The sequence below is a fragment of the Halichoerus grypus genome, chromosome 11 (assembly GCF_964656455.1).
Source record: "Halichoerus grypus chromosome 11, mHalGry1.hap1.1, whole genome shotgun sequence".
Taxonomy (NCBI): Eukaryota; Metazoa; Chordata; class Mammalia; order Carnivora; family Phocidae; genus Halichoerus; species Halichoerus grypus.
Genome location: NC_135722.1, coordinates 5,613,613 through 5,635,243, shown reverse-complemented (window position 1 = coordinate 5,635,243; position 21,631 = coordinate 5,613,613). Strand labels below are relative to the sequence as shown.

The 21,631-nt window shown below is 55.5% G+C and overlaps 1 protein-coding gene across 2 annotated transcripts; it reads left to right on the top strand.

The window, feature by feature from the left end:
• Positions 1-280: 280 nt before the first annotated feature.
• SYT12 (synaptotagmin 12) lies at positions 281-21,100 on the top strand. 2 transcript variants are annotated; one of them, XM_078057741.1, is made up of 8 exons: positions 281-569; positions 6,350-6,406; positions 9,983-10,176; positions 12,142-12,534; positions 15,539-15,754; positions 16,415-16,535; positions 17,420-17,553; positions 18,955-21,100. In XM_078057741.1, exons 2-8 carry the CDS (start codon positions 6,373-6,375, stop codon positions 19,126-19,128), a joined length of 1,266 nt encoding a protein of 421 aa, XP_077913867.1. In that variant the 5' UTR covers positions 281-569; positions 6,350-6,372; the 3' UTR covers positions 19,129-21,100. The 2 variants fall into 2 exon arrangements, with proteins under 2 accessions (XP_077913867.1, XP_077913868.1); XM_078057742.1 differs by lacking the exon at positions 9,983-10,176 and having other exon boundaries at positions 282-569.
• Positions 21,101-21,631: the final 531 nt, after the last annotated feature.

Sequence of the window (21,631 nt, the reverse complement as noted above, 5' to 3'; positions counted from 1 at the left end):
CCAGAACCCGGGCCTGTCGACTGCGTCCAGTACTCCGCCTGCCTCTCAAAGCCACTGGAGAGCACATCCCCACCCCACCTCACCCCCGTCCCCCAAGCTGGGAGTGAGGGGCTGGCCTCGGCCTCGGGCGACCCCCCGGGACTGCGGGGTGCGCTTGGGGATCTCGGGCTCAGACCCCGGAAGCGGCGCGTGGCTCCCGGGAGCGGAGGGAGCGCTCGGGGTTGTCACTTTAAATTAAAGAGGGAGCGGGAGGGGGGCGGGCGAGCGCGAGGGAGCGCGCGGCGGGCGCCTGGGAGCGTGCCCGGACTGCGGCGCAGCTCCCGTCCGCCGCCCCGGCCCGGCCGAGCCCCCGGCCCGCGCCGCGCTGCTCCGAGGCGGCCGCCGGGCGACACTGCAGGGGTGGCGTGGCCGGCGACGGCCGGGCTCGGCGCCGGTGCGTGCGCGCTGCAGGAGGCCGGCCGGGAGCCGGGAGCCGGGAGTCGGGAGTCGGGAGCCGGGAGTCGGGAGCCGGGAGCCGGGAGCCCGGAGCCCGAGCGGGAGCTGAGAGGCGGCCCCTCCGCGGAGCCTGGGTGAGTAGCACCCGGCCGCCCCCGCGCACCACCGGGAGCCGGTCCGGCGCGGGGACGCACGTAGCGCCCCCTCCCAGCGCCGCGGACCCCGGCCTCCGCGCACCCTGCACACCCGCGCCGCGCTTGCACACGCACGCCGGGCACAGAGCACGCCGGGCGCCCTTGCCCGGCCCGGCCACTCGGCTCACTGCGCATCACATCGCGCCCCGCACGCCCGTCCCGCGTGTGCACACACGGGACTCCCCCGGCCGGTTACACGCCTCCCCGGCGCCCGCGCTACACGAGCGCCCCTTACTCTCACACTCAGCAGCCTGACTGTCCCCACTGCCCCTGCCCCACCTCACACCCTCTCCCGACTCTCCCACGTCAGTCCCCCACATTCGCGTCCCCATATACCCTGGGGGTTCCCTTGGCAGGGGTGCTGGGTCTTCAGGAAATGCTCCGATACGGAGAGGCATGTCACACCCTATCGCTGGGAGGCCCCGGGAGCTCGGGAGAGGATCCTCAGGCCCGTCCAGTGTCACTGGCCTTCGTGTGGGGCTTTCCGGGGGCTCCTGGGGACCTTTGATGCCGCTGCTCTTGCCGCGTCTCAGGGCCTCGGACTGTAGATTTGGGCTGATGAGGGGGTGGGAGTGGGGCCCAACGTGGGGACCTGGAGCCAGGCCTGTCGGTGGAGGAGCCCTGAGCCAGCCATCCTGGTGACCCCTCTTCCAGGGCTGCATGACTGTGTGCCCCCCTCCTCTGTCAGTGAGGCCACCCCAGAGTTACTGGGAAACCTTCACCCAGGAATGTCAGCCCCTTCTCCAAGCCAGGGAGGGGGACAGACTTGGAGAACAGTAGTTGTGCTCCTTACTAGAAATGGAGAAACTGAGGCTCAGAGCAGATAGGAGTTCCAGCCAAGTTAGCCAGTCTGGAGAAAGGTCAAGACAAGTATCCAAGCCCCCTGCCTCCCCACTCTGAAATCCAGAACCTTCCCCTAGCTTGGGAGAGTGGAGGTTCCCAGTCTAGGGTTCAAGCTTGGGCTCTGCCTCTTGTCGGCTCTGGTGACGCTGGGCAAGTCATTTCCTGCACGTCAGTTTTCTTACCAGTACAATGGGCAGAGGAGCAGCCCCCTCCGAGGGCAGCAGGGAGGACTTGCTGAAATAAACCATGGCGAGGCCTTGGTACAGTGCCTGGCACATGGTAGGTGCCCAGTAAATGCCAGCCGCCACCACCCTAGCCAGTCTGTCCTGCAGTTTCTGTGGGCTCTAGGGGGATGGGAGCAGGATGTGGTAATTTCCGTGGTGGGGGGGCGCACTTGAAAAAGATTTCAGACCTAAAGATCCTAAAGAGGTCCACAGCCTGGGAGGTCGAGGACTGCCCTGTGCCCACATCCTAATCCTTCCTATTATCTGATGACCCTCGGGGGGCAGGGGGCAGGCAACACCTTGCTAGCCACAGATGTGATGTGGGGATACAGTGAGCAAGGAAATAGGGTGGGGGGAGCAGAGACACGGGGCCCCTTTCTCCTGAAGAGCCACAAAATTCCTGGAAAGCCATTCCTCTGACAAGCCCAGGAGGGGGCCTCGACTGCGGTCACATTCCAGTAAGACCAGTGACAACTCTTCCCACCCACCTCCACCCCCCGAAAGGCCTGGTCAGGAGGTGGCATGACGGCCAAGAGCCCAGGCCCAGATCCATCACACCCTGACGCCAATCCCAGGGTTGCTACTCAAATCTGTGTGACCTGGGCCCCCGCTTCCTCATCTTGAAAATGGGGACCCATTTATCCAGTCAAGCATCGTGTCTGTATCGTGTGCCTAGTCCAGTCTAGGCTCCGTGCTGAGCACTTAGCATAAATTATGTCTAATGCTTACAGCAGTCGGTAGTTATTGCCAGGTAGGTATGATTAAGCCTGGATTTGAACTTAGAGCGGTTTCCAGTGAGCAAGCCCCATGCAGTTTCGGGTTTCGGGGGTTGGGGCCAGAATGAATAGACTGGATGGGAAAGGGTGCCAGAGAGGGGGACATGCATCTGAGGAGCTTGGGTGTGAGTTTGGGGCAGCTCTGGCTCAGCCGGGTTGAGCCCCGTTTCCTGTGTATCAGAAGCTCAGGGGAGCTCTATCATAGGCTGCCCTGGCTTCCCGGTGTGCCTTGTCAGCATCCTGATGTGAGCCGAAGCCGCAGCCCCTCCGCTGGGCGGACCTCCAGGCTGGCGATGGGAGCCTGCTGAGGTTGTGGTCCATGAGATGGAGCCAGGGCATTTCCGGGCCGATGAGGAAAGCCACTTGCTGCTGAGCTCTGGCTCAGTCTCAACTCCCTGCTTACTGTTTGGTTCACTTGGGCAAATTCACTGCCCTTCTCTGAGCCTCATCTTCCTCCACTGTGGACTGAGGTTCATAATAGGCTGTGCCCCATTGGGGTCTTGGGGGAGGTGTTGCGGGAGTCACATGTGAAATCCGTGGGGGCTGTGGCTACTAATGGGGTAGGGCTGCAGGACCAGCTCTACCACTGCTGGCTGTGTGGCTTTGGGCAAATCACTGAACCTTTCTGGACCTCTCATAGCTCATCCGAAAGCCTGCTTACCGGGCTCATGAATGGAGATGCTCCAGGGGCCGGCAGGTTCTGGAAGTGAATGGAGGGAGGGGAGGGGCCAGTCCTGAGGAATAAATACGCTGTCCGAAGGGGCGGAGCCTACTCACAATTTGGTAATTTTGCAGGGGTGGAGGGAGACCAACCCACCTGCCCCCAGATCTTCTAACTTCTAAAGGGAAGCTGTAAATCCAGCTTTTTTTTTTTTTTAGAAATCTATTTTTAATGGGAATTTTCCCAGTTTTTAAATGTTGGCAACTCCCTTTGATTGAAGACAAAACATATCTGCAGGCTGGCAGTGCGGCCCCCACGATTCTCCTGCTCAAACTAGGGGTTAGTTTGGGGGCCTTTGGGATGATTGTCAGGCCCAGTAACCACAGCAGCTAATATTTACCAAGCCAGACTACCCTTACTTCTCATTCTACCCTCCTGGCACCCTGATAAGGCAGTCATGAGCCCCATTTTACAGATGGGATGACTGAGGCTCAGAGCTAGTGAGGGGGAAGATCTGGGATTCAGAGCTGTGCTCAGGCTGCCCACCCCCTCCCCCACCCCAGTTTTCTCCTCCGTCCCTCGCTCCCTCCCTCCAGGCAGATGTGGTCTGGCTTCTGCCACCTCCCTGGGGACCACTGCAGAAATTTGGGGCTTGGGTGTGCCTAGAATCATTCACACTTTCACTGAAATTACAGCTCCCGGGGAAGGGGTCTTAGAATGAGGGGTGTGGGAAAAGTGGGCAGTGTGATAGTCTGGGGTCGGAGCTGGACCAGCCTCGGAGGGCTGGGGGCCCCTCAACGGCTCTAGGTCTGATGGAGCAGATACGGGGTTCTGTCCCGTACCAGGTGGTACTTGCCACAGGGGGGTACCCAGCGTGCTGCTGGCATTGGCTGTCCCCGGGCAGCCTCGCTCTGGAAGTCAGCTTGTGCCAAGTGAGCCGGAAAGAAAGCTGATGGCATTACTAGATTCCCAGCAAGGCAGAGGTGGGCTGGGACATGTGTGTTCACCTTAATGTGTGTGTGTTGGTGTGTCCAGACCCTGTTCTGCCGGGAACTAGGGCCACCCTGGACTTGTCCACAGTGACCAGTTTGGCCTGCACGTTCTTAGGAAAGTTCAGAAACCATATGCCTGTCTGCAGTAAGGCACGAAGTTAGGAGTGTGGAGCCAGATGGCCCGGGTTGACTGGTTTCTTAGCTGTGTGGTCTGGGGCAAATGATTTTCCCTTCGGGCCTCAGGTCTCTCCTCTGCAAACCGGAAATGGTAATAGTATCTACCTCCTGTGGTGGTTAGAGGATTAAATGAGTTAATATATATGCAAAATGCTTAGAACCGTGTTCTCGGGCATAGAGTGCTCATCAAGGTTAACTGTCATCAAGATCGACAGCCCAGGGTCCCAGGAATGAGCTCCCCGTTCGAGTCAGCATCAGTGAAGCCTCCCTGGTTAATACCTCCCTTCTATCACCATGGAAGACCCACGTCTTACTGGATCATGATCAGGGTAGCTGGGAGCAAGGAGCTGTCTGGGCACCTGACAGAGCTTTGCCCCAGGGCTCTGTCCTGCCCCATTTCTGAAGGCCTCCTGCCCTGAGACTTCTGGCACTCCAGTGTGTGCTGGATAACCCTGTCTGAACCAAAGCACCCGAACTTCTCGGCTCTAGAGCCATAGATTGGGGAGAACCCCAGGATTCAGGAAAATGCTTCCCCTCTGATTTGACCCCAGTCCCCAAGGGAACCCACAGGATCTTTCCAGGGGTTGCAAACAGACTAGCCAAGCCACAGCCCAGGAGCCTTTTACTCTGTGGCTGGACAGTGTTTACATTTTTTGTGAATTAGTTACAACATTTAAAAATCAAGAAACTGCACATTAAAAAGTCCAGGTATCTGGCCTTTCTTTAAAAAGACAGAAGGTAGGTAGGTAGGTAGAGAGAGAGAGAGAGAGATAAAATAAAATGCCAGGAGACTGGGGCTCCTGACTGGCTCAGTCAGTAGAGCACGCAGCTCTTGATCTCGGGGTTGTAAGTTTGAGCCCCACATTGGGTGTAGAGATTAATTGAAAATAAAATATTTTTAAAATAAAATAAAATCATATAAAGCCAGAAGATCCAGCAATGCTAGGTTGGCATTCCTGCAGAACAGAAAAACAGTGGCCCTTGGGTGGGCAAGCAACACCCTGACCTGTTTGCAGCCACCTCTGGGGGGGGCGGGGCTCTCCTATCCTCCCGTGCCCCTGGAGCTGAGGCCCATAGGGTTATCCCAGCCTCCCTTTTCCATTCCCTTAGCTCATGTCTGTGAGACAAATTTACTTCTCAGCAACAGTAATAAAACTATGAGCAGTCACCCGGGTTCAGGTAATGGCTTGTATGACTCCCAGACCTTTCTAAAACAACTAAGTCAGGCCTTCAACATTCATAAAACTTGGAATTGGGGGGGTGGGGGTGGGGAGGAAACCATCCTGAGCAGTGAAAGGACTGATAATAGAATATTACAGAAATGCAGCCTTTCCTTTCCAATTGAAACAAAAGCTTTTGGAGTAAGGCTTAGCAAACACCCCAAGGGCCCACACTAATGAGTAGCAAAGAATCAAAGAATTGTTGCTGGTAGGAAGTTGGTTGGATGGAAATGAGGTAGGGGTGCCAGATTTAGCAAATAGAAATGCAGGATGCCCAGGAACTTTTGAGTTTCAGATAAACAATGAATAATTTTTTTTTTAGTATAAGTATGTCCCAGACAATATTTGGGATATACTTATACTAAAAATGAATCAAATTCAAATGTCACTGGACATCTTGTGTTTTATCTGGCAACCCGGAAATTAAGATGGTCTTAGAGTGGTTGAAAAGAGCTTTAAACACCATTTTTTAAAAATGCCATTTAATGGGTGCCTGGGTGGCTCAGTCGGTTAAGCGTTTGCCTTCAGCTCAAGTCATGATCCCAGGCTCCTGGGATTGAGCAGGGAGCCTGCTTTTCCCTCTGCCCCCTCCTCCCATCCCCCCAACTTGTGCGTGCGCTTTCTCGCTCTCTCTCTGAAAAATAATTAAATAAAATCATTTTTAAAAAAATAAAAATGCCATTTAAAAGCCACCTACCTTGGGCTGAGCTCTCCTCACAAGTGAATGTGAGCTCCGGAAGGCCCATGGGCATCAGGAAGGTCAAGGCATAGGGTTGGGGTTGGTGGCCCTCCAAAGCCCCCTCTGCTGACTCTCTTTCCCCTTCCAGGCCCAGCTGCTTCAGTGGGCATCATGGCCATGGATGTGGCTGAATACCACCTGAGCGGTGAGTCCCAGCAGAAGCCTGTCATCTCACATGGCCCTCCCACCAGGCCTGGGGTAGGGGGGTGGGGGGGGCGGTCAGTGGGATGCCAGCAATGGCCCTATTTTACCAGTAAGGAGAGGGACTTGCCCAAGGTCCCACAGCCTTGGGGACATGGGGCTAGGAACTGGCATGGCCTTGGACAAGTGATGACACCTCTCTGAGCCTCCACTTACTCATCTGCAAAATGGGGGCGGTGAGGCCTCCCTCAAGGACTGCTGGGAAGATTCAGTGACCAAACTTACATAAAGTGCCAACTCAGGCCTTTGCCCGTGCCCTTCCCTTTGCCCAGAATCCTTCCCTGCCTCTGCCTGGCTAAGCCCTCGAGACTGGTGTGGAGGCCCCAGGGGCAGATCTAGCGCCAGACTGGCAGGCAGCGAATGTCTCCTCGGCCCCTCAGCTTCTGGGGTCTCAGTGGTTAATCTACAATGAAGTGCTGGACCAGGGCCTGGCGAATAGTTGACAGTCAAGGAAGCTTTTGTTACCTGCCACTCCACTGCCTCCTCCTCCTCATTTCTGGTCCCAGCGGAGACCTGGCTTCCCTGAGGAATTCTTCCCATACCACCCGAGGCTGGCAGTCAATAAAATGGATAAATAAATTTGCATTAATAGGGATCATTTTGCATCACCTTCCTGGGGCTTTTCCTCTTCTGCCCCCCTTTTCTGCCAACCAGGAAGCTGGCTTCAGTCCCTTAGCCCCCCTGGGATCCTAACTCTCAGGGGAGTCTGGCTCTTGCCCATCGTCTGCGGGGACCTCAGACCTCAGTGCCCACCTGCTTGCCCGCCCCTGGGAACCACCCAGGCCCTGCTGAGAGCCCACTGAGTCACATCCCGGCCGGAGCCCCCATATGTGCACCTCACTCTCCAGTTTACCAGGCCCATTCCCAGGCCATCCCTTATTCACCAGACTCCCAGAACTTTCCTGGCTCAGCAGGGCTTGCCTGGGGCCCTCTGTAGATCTCTATTGTGGTTTCAGTTAGCCCACAAATTACATTCTGTCAACAGAGATCAGAACACAGAGTTTGCTCACAGCCTCTCTATCCTGATTTCTTGCTCCTCTCATCTGTCCCTCGTCCCACCCAGCCCTTGTCCATAGGCTGTGTGATTTTTACATCAAAACTGTGTGGTTGGACCATGTCGTGGATTCATTTTTTTTTTCTTTCAACAATGCCCGAAAACGTCTTCCTGCTTTGCCACAGTGACATCCTAATGACCTCAATTCTCAAAGGCCAGTGATATTTCCCTCCCAAGTCAGCACCACCTGGCCCCAGTGACCCCGTCAGGCTGTTTGCAGATTTCTGATGTTATAAATACAGCCTCAGTGACTCACACCAGATATAAAACTTCCTGGGATTTTTGCCCCCGCAAGATAAATTCCCCAGGGCGGGACCATCTGCTTAGGGGGATGTGGTCATGTCCATTCTCTGGATCGGGAGGTTCAAGCTCACGGTGTCAAGGTGGCAGCCAGGCTCTGCATTTCTTACCCCATGGCCTTGGGCCGATGGCTGGGCATGCTCTCTAGCCTCTCCCAGCCTCAGCTGTCCTCCTCTAGCAGGTGGAGGTAGGGAGATCATAGGATGCTGAGTTCTGGATAAATGCCAGGGCTACAGGCCGGGCCCTGCCCTGATCCCGAATGTGATAGTGTTGTGGATTCTGGCTAGAGGTGGCTGGGCTCAAGAGAGCAGGGGCAGGCTGAGGTCTCCCACTGCCAGAGGGGCTGCCACTGCTGTGTGATCCCTTTGCAGCCTGGCTTCAGGGAAGGGGTGGCAAGGAGCTCCCCAGCCCCAAATGCCCCACTCCTTCTCTCCCACTGGACACTCTGAACACTCCAGGCTTTGTACATCCTCTCCTCTTCTTGCCCGAAACTCCCAGTCCCTGGAGCCTTGGCCTGGCACATTTCTTGCTCCTCCTTCGTATCTCAGCCTAGATGTCTCTCCTCCAGGAAGCCCTCCTGGACTGTTCTCATCACTCCGTTTTGTCTGTTTATTTGCCTATTCACCTCATCCCTAGACTGTGAGCTACTTAAGGACAGGGACTGGCCCTGGGGCTGACTCCCTCACCAGGGTGCTCGCACACAGTAGGTGTTCAACAGATGTTGTGGTGATACATCTCCACCCCTGAAGTGCCCTCCCACCTCTTTCCACCCTGCTACTTCGGAACTGTGCTGGGTCGAGGCTGGGTGGGGCAGAGGAGACTCCTGCTTGCTCTGAAGTCTGGCTGCCCGAGTTAGAATCCCAGGACCACCCCTTCCTGGCTCTGTGACCTTGAGCAAGTTCTTTATCCTTTGTGCACCGCAGTTTCCTCATTTGAACTGAGTATAGAGGCAGCACTGAGAATGGTCTAGAGAATTATATTTGCCAACAGAAGGTCACTTCTGCTAGGTGAGAGCTCACCCAACACAGGTGAGGGGGCAGTTAATTACTATGTCTGGGGACAGTGAGGCTCAGATAGGGAAAGTTCTTTACTTATCAGTGGAGAGAGAGCATTTGAGCATCTGGATTTGTGCCCAAGCCCTGCACTGCCAAAAAGCTACCTCTCACTTCTGGCTGAGATTTTTTTTTTTTTGGTAGTAGCTTTATTGAGATAAAATTCACATACCATACAATTTACCCGCTTAAGGAGTACAATTCAGTGGATTTAACCTATTTTGTACCCATCAACATTTTTAACTTTAAGAATACATTCATCATCCTCCAGAGCAACCCTGTATTCTGCATTGCCCCCTTAACCCCCCAGACAATCACTAATCAACTTTCTGTCTGTATGGATTTGCCTATTCTAAACATTTCATATAAACAGAATCGTATAACATGTGTTTTTTTTGTGACTGGCTTCTTTCACTTAGCATGACATTTTCAAGGCTCATCTATGGTACAACATGTACAGTACCTTTATGTTGCCAAATTACATTCCATTGTATAGATGGGCTCCATTTTATTTATCCATCTATCAGTTGATGGACATTGGGTTGTTCTAGATAAGGTTGAGGCAAAAACGGGGTCATTTCTTTTTCTCCCCAAACCCCTTCCCTCTTCCCCCAGACCTCAAAAGGCTGCTTTGATTATCTGGAAGTAAGAGGTCTTTGGAAGGCTATAAGGTCAGAGAACTCAAAAGTGGGAAGAATTTGTTTAAAGCCTAGGGAATGTTTAACCATTGTTCACAACTCTTCGTCTGATCTAGCCAAGCGTCCCCACCACCATCCTATTCCGGTAGAAATGCATGCTTTTGTGAAAAAGGGGATAGAAGCAGAAATCACAGAGTACACACTATATCTAAAACTAATGATGTAATGTATGGGGATTAACATAACAATAAAAAAAAGGAAAAAAAAAAAAAAAAAGAAATCACAGAGTACATATGTCTTATTCAACCCTGGATCCCCTAGCACCTAGCATGGAGCCTGGCACATAGTAGCCACTCAGTAAATATTTGTTCAGTGAATAAAGAAGTCAGTGCTGAACTACCTGCTCCTTGGGTGGGAGGCTATAACCACTGGGAGACCCCAGAGCCTACTAATGAGAGGCTGTCCTTGCCTTGCAGTAATCAAGAGCCCCCCTGGCTGGGAGGTGGGTGTCTACACTGCTGGGGCCCTGGCACTGCTGGGAGTTGCAGCGGTGAGCCTGTGGAAGCTCTGGACATCGGGGAGCTTCCCCAGCCCCTCCCCGTTCCCAAACTACGACTACAGGTACCTTCAGCAGAAGTACGGGGAGACCTACGCAGAGGCCAAGCAGAAGGTGAGGTTTCTGCTCTCTCAAGATGGCCTCCCCTCCCTCCCCACTCCCTTGTTCTCTCCTGGTTAACTTCCTCCTGTGAACAGGGACCCTTGTCCCCCTCCGTGTCTCCACCATAGCCCAGTGCTGTGAAATCAGGGGATACTTGGTGAGGGAATGAATGTTTTCAATTTTAAAAACCATCCTGTGAAAAAAACAGGAAAATACAAATAAGAAAAACCTCTCCCCACATGCCACCACCCAGAGGCAAATAACTGTGAACTGTATTTTAACTACTAAAATTTTGATTTATTTCTTTCCAGTACTTTTAATCTACCCGCCAGTCTTTTTTTCCGTGCATAGTTTTTATACGACGGGTGTCAATTCTACATAGAATTTTATACCCTGCTCTTTTTAACTCACAGCTAAAGCATTTTCCCATATTGTTGAGCACCCATCATAAAACATTTTTTAAAAGATTTATTCATTTACTTTAGAGAGAGAGAGAGAGAGCAGGGGGGAGGGGCAGAGGGAGAGAGAGTCTTAAGCAGACTCCGCATGACCCTGAGATCATGATGTGAGCCGAAACCAAGAGTCAGACGCTTAACAACTGAGCCACCCGGGGGCCCCATAAACATCATTTTAATGGCTGTGTCGGATTCCTTTTTATGTACGTGCCATGATTTACTAAGTGCCATTATAAATAATGCAGTGAATGTTTTATATGTAAAACTTTGTCTTCATTTGGGATTATGTACTTTGAGCGGATGCCCAGGTGTAGGATACTGTATCAGGGAGTACAAACATTTTTAGGGCTCTTGAAATATATTGCTGAATGTTTCATCATTAGACACTGGCAGAGAATTTTTCTAACATCATGTAGAGTTCCAGAGAGCACAGCCAGAATCTGTTATTGGATAGGGGCCCCACATGCTCATTCATTTGGGGTGTGAGGGGATTATCTCCCATTCTGTGGGGGTGGGGGGGACAGTACATTGGCACAACTTTTCCAAAGAGCATTTTGGCAACATGTGTCAGCAGCTTTCAAAAGGACCAGGTCCTCTGAGCTAGGATTTTAAGAAAGCTATTTGATCCTGCATTATTTATATTTGTGAAAAATAAGAAACAACATAAATGTACAACAGTAGGGGGATAGTAAAGTAAATTACAGCTATCCATTCAATGACAGATTGGGGGCCCATTAAAAATTATGGTAATGAAGACTATGCAGCAGCATGGGAGATGCTTAATGGTACAAAGGCTTTTGTTTTCTCAAATCCCAGGGTCAGTTTAGGGAAAAGAAATTTTTGAATATTAGGGCAAGTGTTATCCAACATGGAAGACTTCTCCTTTTGTAAATGTTTTGGTAAACATCCTCTGAGGCTGCTCGATCGTCTGTTGAATAGCTCTACTCTAGGATTCTTACCCATTCCCCTTTCACTGGAGCCTTAGATTGCTAACTACTTTCCCTTTTTATAAACATCATTACAGTGAACATCTTTATGTATGGAACTCAGTCCACATCACTAAACATTTTGAGAAAAAGCTTTCTTCCCTCATGGTTAGGGAAAGAAAACTGAGTGACACAAAATAGCATTAAACAAGGACCTTCCTGGGCGCCTGGGTGGCTCAGTCAGTTAAGCATTGGACTCTTGGTTTTGGCCCGGGTCCTGATCCCATGGGTTGTGAGATCGAGGCCCACACTGGGCTCCATGCTCAGTAGGAGTCTGCTTGGATGTTCTCTCCCTCTGCTCCTCCCCTTGCTTGTACTCTTCTCTCTCTCTCTCTCCCCCTCCTTCCCTCCCTCCTTCTCCCCCCAGATAAATAAATAAATCCTTTAAAAAAACAAACAAAAAAACAAGGACCTTCCTGACTAAGGCATGCATTATTTCTGCAAAAGGAGAACTAGAGGTGCCTCGAATGAACCAGGCTCACAAGACCATGCCTATTGCATTGTGATGCTCCTGTGTTCCTTTTTCTCACCCCCAGAGAGTGCCTGCTTGGAATGCCCAGCGGGCCAGCACTCGGGGACCACCCAGTCGCAAAGGCAGCCTCAGCATTGAGGACACCTTTGAGAGCATCAGCGAGCTGGGGCCCCTGGAGCTGATGGGCCGGGAGCTGGACCTGGCCCCCTACGGGACCCTCCGCAAGTCCCAGTCGGCGGACTCCCTGAACTCCATCTCCTCCGTGAGCAACACCTTCGGGCAGGACTTCACGCTGGGCCAGGTGGAGGTGAGCATGGACTACGATGCGGCCTCCCACACCCTCCACGTGGCTGTGCTGCAGGGCAAGGACCTGCTGGAGCGGGAAGAAGCCGGCTTCAAGTCCTGCTTCATGCGCGTCAGCCTGCTGCCTGATGAGCAGATCGTGGGCATCTCCCGGGTAAGTGGGGGCCGGGGCAGGGGTATGCTCTGGGCTCCCGGGAGTCCTCCCCAGGCAGGCGGGTCTGCAGGGCCAGGCCGGATGTGAGGAGAGTGCCGCAGGGCAGCTCTGGATGCTAATCCCAGAGCTGAAGGTGCTGCGAACCTGAGGACTCACACCATGCGCAGTTCTCGGCAATCCTACCACATGAGCCCAGTGTGTGGTAATTGTCCATTTCCACACCTGTCTCCTGGGTCAGCTTAGGGTCCTGGCAGGAAAGGGATGACATGTTCAAGTTGGCTAATTTGGGGAGAGCTTAATAACAGAACTGTTAACAGTGGTGTGGGTGAGGGGGGCCTGGGTGGCTGAGTCGGTTAAGCATCTGACTTTTGATTTGGGCTCAGGTCATGATCTCGGGGTCGTGGGATCGAGCCCGTGTTGGGCTCCTCGCTCAGCGGGCAGTCTGCTTGAGATTCTGTCTCTCCCTCTCCCTCTGCTCCTCCTCCCCCCGCTCTCTCTTTCCCTGCCCCCGCTCTCTAAAATAAATAAATAAATCTTAAGAAAAACAAACAATGGTGTGGGTGGGTGTAGGGTGATGTCAGAGATGGAGTGGACCCTCTTCTGAAGGGATAAGGAGAAGGGGAGGCTACTGGACCCAAAAGGAGAGAGGCGTGTGGAGGGGCCACCCTGATAGACGCTGTGTCCTTTGGTCAAGGGACATGACATGGTCAGACCACAGCAGTACTGCAGAGAAGGACCTAGGGAATAAGCACCCCGAGCTCCCTCTGACCTCTGGTTTCCCTTGAGTGACCCCTACTGTCTGATCCCACCAGAAGCCAGAGGCCAAGGGAGCCTGTTGCTCAGCTGATAGAGGTCAGTTCCTGGGGTGGAGAGCAGGTTGGGGAGGGCGAGGGGAGACACCCAGCACCCTCCCACACCAGGCTACCCCTCGCGGGTCCCTCTGTCTTGCCAAGAGGGAGCAAAGCCTTCATGAGACACACTCCCCTCCAGGCTGGATTAGGGGTAAAAGGGGTCCAGACGCCATGACTGGGAGTCCTCTGAGGTGGGCAAGGTTGACACTCCGTGGCCTCTAACTGGAGTAGAAAGAACCTGAGGGCTTGTAGGACCAAGTGGTTTCTGACTCCTCAGAAACCCACCTGTGTCCAGTCACTCTTACCATGCTGAAGTTGGCTGTCCCTCCGTGGTGGACAGTGTCATCCCTCTCCCACCCCACGCTGCCCCCCTCACTCCTGGATGGTCAACAACTGACCACGGCCCAGTACATGTGGGGCCCAAGAGAAGCAGTCCAGTGGGTGGTGAGGAGCAGGACCCTAAAACCTCACTCTCTGGGTTCCAATAGCAGTTTCCCACTTCCTAGCAGCGTGGCCTTGGATAAGTCATGTAAGCTCTCTGTGACACAATTTCCCTATCTATCAAATGGGCACCATAATCCTTGAGGAAGGGATATATTAATATATGCAAAGAACTCAGCCCAGTCCCTGGTAAGTGTTCAATAGATTGTATCTCAGGACCATGAAGTGTCACTGTTGAGCCTGGATCCACGCTGCCAATGGCCTGGACTGCCTAGAAGATCCTGAGTGGTTCCGGACACCTTCCTTGAAGAGGGACATTGGTAGACAGGAACCATCACAGCCTGATGTGTGCTCAGAACCTGGTTCACAGAGCCCATACATCCGTGATTCTCTCATTCGCCCCAGTGGGATGAACCGAGGGCATCTTACAGATGAGGAGGTTCAAGAGAGTGCTTTGCCCAACACAACGCCAGCAAGTGAGCAGGAGATCCAGGACTTGGCCCTGGAGTTCCCATTTTCCTCCCCCCATGTGCTCATAAAGCACAACACACAGAGAATGGATGGTCAGGGAACCTGAGCCCCTGTGGGCAAGGGACAGCAAAGTGGCCCATTTGGCAGGAGAAGGGAGATCATGAAGAGCCTGAATGCCAAGGTCAAGATCAGGGGGTGGACTTTATTCCACAGGGGAAGGAGCCCTTGAAGATCCTCAGGCAGGGAACTGGATGTGGGACGTGGCTCCCAGGGAGCGGTGGCAGAAGAATCTTCCCACAACCCAGGCAGTGACCAAAGAGCGTGCTTCAGTGCGCTCGGAGGTGTTGGCGGATTTATTCCCAAGAAGGCAGGCTTCTTAGCATTGTAGCCCAGTCATTCCCAGTAGGTAGGTGGCTGCCCCCAGGCTGGGCAACCCCCCAGCTTCAGGCACGGTGCCAGGGATGAGAGCTCCTCTCTAAATATTGCCAGGCAGTGACTAAGGCAGCCCCCAATGGAAGGGGGAGCCGTGCCCGCCAGGGCACCTTCCCAGGGGGCCTGCCCACGGCTTCCTGGGAGAAGGCCAAAGGCGCCCACCAGGCAGGACTGGACTTGGAAGTGGAGTCTGCCCAGCCTCGCCTCGTCACTCTATCCGTCCATCCATCCCACACATTCAGACCATCCTGGGCCAGGCTCTGCGGGGGCTGGGACATCAGCAGCTCCCAACTCCACGATTATCTGTACTTACTGCACGCCTGGCCCACAGCTGGACCTGAACTCGTGCAAGAAAGAGGAAACCGGTCCAGCCAGGACATCACAAGGGTTCTGTGGAGCCATGGGCACTGAGGCTGGGCATTAGTTGGTGTCAGATTATGGAAGCTTCAAATGCCACGCTACCAGATTGGCCACCACGGAGAGGAAGACGGGGGCTTTTAAATCCCCAGGGCTGGGGTGCCTGACTAGCTCAGTCAGTAGAGCACATGACTCTTAATCTCAGGGCTGTGAGTTCAAGCCCCACAGTGGGCATAGAGCCTACTTAAAATAAATAAATAAATAATTTTAAAGAAGTTCTCAGGGCTGAGCCACCAAAGGAAGAATTGGCATTGAGGTTGTGGGGCAGCAGAGCCAGGACTCCAGCCCAGGCCTCTGGACTCTCTGCCCAGTGCTCTCTCCCCACCATAGGCCCCTGGCTGCCACCACCTTCCCAGAGTTGGAGCTCCCTCCATGTCCCTTTCTCTCTACAGATCCAGAGGAATGCCTATTCCATCTTCTTCGATGAGAAGTTCTCCATCCCCCTGGACCCTGCCGCCCTGGAGGAGAAGAGCCTGCGGTTTTCTGTGTTTGGCATCGATGAGGATGAGCGGAATGTCAGCACGGGGGTGGTCGAGCTGAAGCTCTCTGTGCTCGACCTCCCACTGCAGCCCTTCAGCGGCTGGCTCTACTTACAGGACCAGAACAAGGTCAGTCCGCCCGTGAAGAGAGGGTCACACACACCTCTCGCAGAGGGGGGACCCCACTGTCCACACCCCAAACCCACAGCCCAAACCCCGGCATCTTTAGGAAATGAGAGAAAGAGGCCTGAGCCGCGTTCAAGGAAACTCCGTTTACCGCATGAAACGAAGATGCTCTAACCACTGTTTACTGCTCTTCTGCTCCAACCACCAAACCTTCAGAAGCTCTACTCCTAGAGGGTTTCTGCTGGGAGGTGCTCTGGCACTAAAGGGAGTTATTCCAGACAGAGGCCGAGCTGAAGTTTACCTCTATAAGTGTAGGCGTGCTTGGGGAGCATCACTGTTATTTAAGCAAATGATCTCCCAGTCCCAGTCCCCTGGGACCTCTATGTGCTACTACACAGAATGTTTTCCCTGGACTGGAAAGAGGGACCCTAACTGCGTTTGGTGGCCACATTTGACAGGCGACCTCTGGCCCTCCTTCCAAGGCAGGACCCACACCCGGTAGGAGGGAGAGATGACGCACCCCTCATGGAATGGGGGATTGGGGTCCCTTTCTCAATCCCACCAGTCCGGTGCCTGGTAGAAAGGCAAGAGCAACAACTTCTCAGTGGAGAAGGAAGCTTCTGCCTTTCCCTCAACCCCTTAAGTCACTCACGTGTCCTCCAGGCTGCGGATGCTGTGGGCGAGATCTTGCTGTCCCTCAGCTACCTCCCGACGGCTGAGCGCCTCACGGTGGTGGTGGTGAAAGCCAAGAATCTCATCTGGACCAACGACAAGACCACAGCAGGTAAGGCCCTGCTGGCTCCCCGGCTCTTTCATGTGGGCTGCCGGGAGCGGTGGCCCAGCTGATAAGCCGGGGACACCTGGGAGCATCAGCAGGTGTGGGGCACGGTGCCAGGCCCCTCCATCCCCGGTCTTGGCTGAGCTCAGGAGCCGTGCACAGTGGGGAAATCAGTCTAGCTGGGGAAAGTTGAGAGCAGCCGAGGGTGGCAGGGAACGCCCGGGAGGGACAGACTGGAGTCTGAGAGCAGGAGGCTGGGGCACTAGGAAGAAACCAAGGTGGACACCTGCTCCCCAGAACTAGAATTCATGGTGGAGGCTCCATTCCCAGGAGTTGGACTGCATCCCAGATCCCTGAATGGTGTGGGTACCGGGCAGGACCTGATGCCCCCAGCCTGCAAGAACAGGACTGAAAACAGAGGGCTGGTGGGGGGAGCCCGACCTGCCGGGAGCCGGGGAGACTCCAGGGTCCAGGCGGGTACAGCAAGGACACCCAGTGGGCGGAGGGTGACAAGTAGAGAGTGACTTGTTATTTCAAAGTCAGGCTCCACTGAGCGGGCGCAGGGTGACTCAGGGCTGACGTCTGTGCTCATTATAGAATGAGAAGTGGTGGGTCTGCCGACTCTGCTGAGCGCCATGGGCGGGGCGCACGTGTGGGGGCCAGGAGGCGGGCTGCCTGAGCCCAAAGCCCCGCTCTTCTCCTGACTTGGCGTGAGCCTCAGTTTTCTCATCTGTAAAATAGGAAAGAAATAGAGGCCCAATGGCAGGACGGCAGGAGATGGTGGCAGCAGTGAAGGTTTGGGGCATGTGGAGCCAGCGGGCCACTAGGGCTGGGCAGGCCTATGCCAAGGGAGCATGGCCCTGGTCCTGACCCCCACCTCTCGCCCACAGACCCCTTCGTCAAGGTGTACCTGCTTCAGGATGGGCGGAAGATGAGCAAAAAGAAGACGGCTGTGAAGAGGGACGACCCCAACCCAGTGTTCAACGAAGCCATGATCTTCTCGGTGCCAGCCATCGTGCTCCAGGTGAGGGGGGCACGGCTCAGGCGTGGGGGGCTCTGGGGCCACTCCAGCCACTCCAGCCTCACGTCTCAGGGCTCCCGCAGGTGGCGATGCTTTGCCTCAAGCCCTCACCTTTCTAGTGGAGAGGTATTTATGGAGCACCCACTAGGTACCAGCCCTATGGCGAGGGCTGGAGACACAGGCACTGCTTCCTTGGTGCTCACAAGGGACAGGCAGAAAGTCCCCAGACAGTCCTAATCCACTAGGAGCATGCCAGACTTTGGCGGTCCGGGGAGGCTTTGGCAGGAGGGGTGAGCTAAGCCGAGATCTGGGGGGAGACAGTTCCCCGTAGGAGCTACAAAGGCCTGGAGATGAGCCAGGGCTAACCCAAGCGCCCACAGCTCTGGCCCTAAATCTCTGCAGACGCTCCCTGCAGAGGCCCTGCTGAGCCCCCCACACTGCCGTGGCTTTCAGAAGGTCACGTGCTCCAGGGAGCCCCCCCCCCCCCGCCTCCCCGGCGCACATACCACAGACCAAGCCTGGGGGGTTACAGAGGATATGGCCTGTGCCACACCAGTGGCCCTGCTGGCATGCCTCAGAGGATGGGGAGCTTACCACCTCGCCTCCCTACCTCCTTCCGTCCTTGGGCATTCCTAACAGTGAGGACGTCCTTTTGTGCCTTGAGCCAAATCCTGCCCCTTAATCACGGGGCTGTACAGAACCCACCAGCTCTGACACCCCGTCTGAATTTGGAAGCCCAGAGCTCTGCCTCCCTCTGGGAGTTCCCGATCCAGGCAAACGTCCCAGCATCTCTGGTTGGCGCTGGGCATTGCCTTGTCCTGCCACCCTCATGGGACAGACTGTCCACCTGTCCCCTTCTTCCCCCAGGTGGCCGCAGCGTTACTACACAGCCTCTGAGAGCAGGAGACCTCTTGGGACCAGGGGGAAGGTGGGGGAGGAGGGGCGGGAGGAGGAGGAGGACGGAGGGAGGTCAGGCTGGGTTTCAGTTTCAGCTCAACCACTTTGATTTCAGGCACATTCTTTTCCTTCCTCAGCTATGAGTCCAACACGGGATTATATTAGGAATAATGAGACATCTAAAATACTCCGTGTGCAGGCTATTCTAAGCACTTGACACATTTTAACCTATTTTGTTCCCAGAACAGGTAGGAACTAATATTATTACCATTTCACAGATGGGGAACTAAGGTAGGAAGAGCCCGAGTCACTGCCCCAGGTCACATAGCAAGGCAGGTGGGGAGGCCAGCGTTTGGAGCTGGCAGTCCAGCACTGCCACTGTGTAGGGAGGCAGCAGCAGAAGCTGGGGGGCTAAGCAGATCAGGGGTAAGGATTCAGGGAGCCACCCCTGGCCCCCCGCTGGGACCTGGCACCTGGTCCCCAGCACCCATGTCACTTCCTCCCCAGGACCTGTCTCTCCGTGTGACGGTAGCTGAGAGCAGCAGTGACGGCCGAGGGGACAACGTGGGCCATGTCATTATCGGGCCGGCAGCCAGCGGCATGGGCACCACACACTGGAACCAGATGCTGGCCACGCTGCGCAGGCCCGTGTCCATGTGGCACGCCGTTCAGCGAAACTAGCAGTCAGCAAAACGGGCCGGGGTGGGCACCGAGCTGCCCGGGGCCTGGCCCATGCTCAGCTCCGATGCCCCTCCCTAGTCCAGTGGGAGCCATGAATGCTGGGGTCCCCCACCGGAGTCCCCATGAACCATCTTGGTCCTTCTGTCCAGACTGCAATGGAGGAGTGGGCCTGGCCAGGTGTCTAGGGACCCAGGGTTTTCTCCCACGGAGGGCCAGCTGGAACTGGGCCACGACCCAGGAAAGGCAGCCTGGCACTGGCCCATCATGCTCCCATTTTGAGATCCCCACCCGGCCTGTCCCTCGGCCTGGGGTGTTGGGGCTTAGTCTCTCAGGGCTCTCCACGCCCCACCCCTGCTGGGAGGCCAGGGCTAAGCTGGGTCATGTACGGGAAACTCGTGAGTCTCGGGGGCCAGAGGCTGTGCTAGACACCAGCAGACACGACATGAAGAGGACACGGCCCTTGGGATGGCCGGAAGACAAGACCCCCCTGCGCTGGGGATCCGCTCAGTGCTGGACGCGGCCGGGGCAGAGCTCTGGGGGCTGCAGGGACAAGATGGGAGCCGTGCCCTGAGGGGCAGGAGAGGAACTGAGTATCGCAGGCAGGCAGCCAGCCCAAGCAAGGTGGACATGAACTTCCCCGACACAACCTGTCCTCAGCCTCTGGGCAGGAGAAGTGACCAGGAGACCAGGCCAAGCAGAGGCCTGCAGGTGGACGCTGGCTCTGGAGTCATGCTCTATGAAATCCGCTCCCTTGATCCATAACCCTTGCAAGGCCCAGAGGTCCTTGTGTTCGGTCCCAACTGAATTAGGCATTGGCTCCATACCTCCAGGCCAGGCCCTATTGGGAAGAAAGATGCCTCAGCCCGTGGGCAGCTGGTGGGCAGCGGGGCAGGCAGAATACAGACTGCAGGGGGTCCGTGGGAGAGGCCTTTGTGGGCCTTGGAGGAAAGGGGCGGCCTGAGCAGGGACAGTGAGGGGAAGTCGAGGGGCATCCGGATTGAGGGCAGTGGGGGGGGGGGGGAGCAGGTTTGAATGCCAGACTGGGAAGGAGGTGGCACCCAGTGTCCTAGGTCAAGTTCTAGAAGCGGATCCTGAGATTCTCAGGCAAGAGGTTGGTTGGGAGGGGGGCAGGGAGCCTTTCTCCCTCTGGAGAAGACTGGAGGGCAGAGAGGAAAGCCATGAGCAGGGGCAGAAGCTAAGCATGTTATGGCTTCCGGAGTGTCTAGCTCTAGCCTGATGGCCTGAGGACCTCTGTTGTGTGACTGGCCCCCCAGAGGGGTCCTGCCGAGAAGCAAAGGGGCTGGGCTCTTTAGCCCCCACAGGGCTTTGGCTACCACCACCCCCCCCCGAGCTGAGGAAGAGCGTGCATACTTTCCAGCTGTCCCTGGCTGAGGCAGCCCCCATCCACCAGAGGCGGCCCCAGAGAAGCAGGCAGCTGAGGGGTGGGTGCCCCTGCCAGTTCAGAGGGATGGGGTGGCGGAGGGTGGTATCTGCTCCCTGGGGCCACCCACAGGTCAGGGCAGAGCTCTCGGGCTGGCTGCCTCTGGCACTGGTGAGCTAGGGAGACACAGGCCCAACCAGTCCCCTCCCGCCCAGTGCGGCTGGGAGAGCCCAGGGTGGTCATGGGACTGGAGGCAGAACTGTGGCCCTCCCCACCTGACACGGCTGTGGCCCAGCCCTGGGGCCGGCACCAGGAGGTCTGCACGGGGTCCAGGGACACCGCTGGTGAGCCTCTGCAGCCGGGGCGACCCAGACTCTTCCTGCCCCAGTGGCTAAGCAGCACAGGCAGGCCATTTACACCCACCTTCTCTTCCCCCTCTTTCCCTCCCTCTAACTGCATGAAATGTGGACTGTGTACCCGGGACGGGCACGGTGGGGACCGAGTCTGCTGACTGGAATGATTCTAGAACCAAAATAAAGCTGGGGCAGGAAGGAGGGGGCTTCCGGGGAGCCTGGCTCAGCCCCAAATCACCTTGGTCTCTTCTCCAGGAATCAGGGACTTGGGTCTCTGTGTGGGTTGCTCTGAGTGGACCGCCCTGCTGCTGGATACCCAGAGGGGAAGGAGGCCCCTGTCTGGCTGGGGAGACCATCACAAGGACCAATGCCATCAGACTGCTTGCGAAGCTCCGAGAAGGGGCCCTGAGCCAGGCCTGGTGGGGAGGATGGCAATAGAGAATACCACGGAGGGCTTCCTGGTGGTGTCGCTGAGCCGTCTTCAGGGCAAGAAGAACCATAAGGTTGAAAAAGGTAGACAAGGCCAAAAAAGCATTTTTGGAAGAGGGAACAATACACAAAAGGGCAGGAGTGGGCAACAAATGGGCCAACTCGTCAACCTTGCGAGAGCAAATTTGGGGGAGGCTGAGGAGAAGAGAACCAAAAGAAAGGCTTAGGGAGAAGAGGGTCGTCCAAGTTCAGTGGGTGCCGGTGCCAGGCTGCAATCCTGCAACCCCACCTACCCAGAGGGAGGTGCTGTTGTCATCCCCTTTTTTGCAGGTCCGGAAAC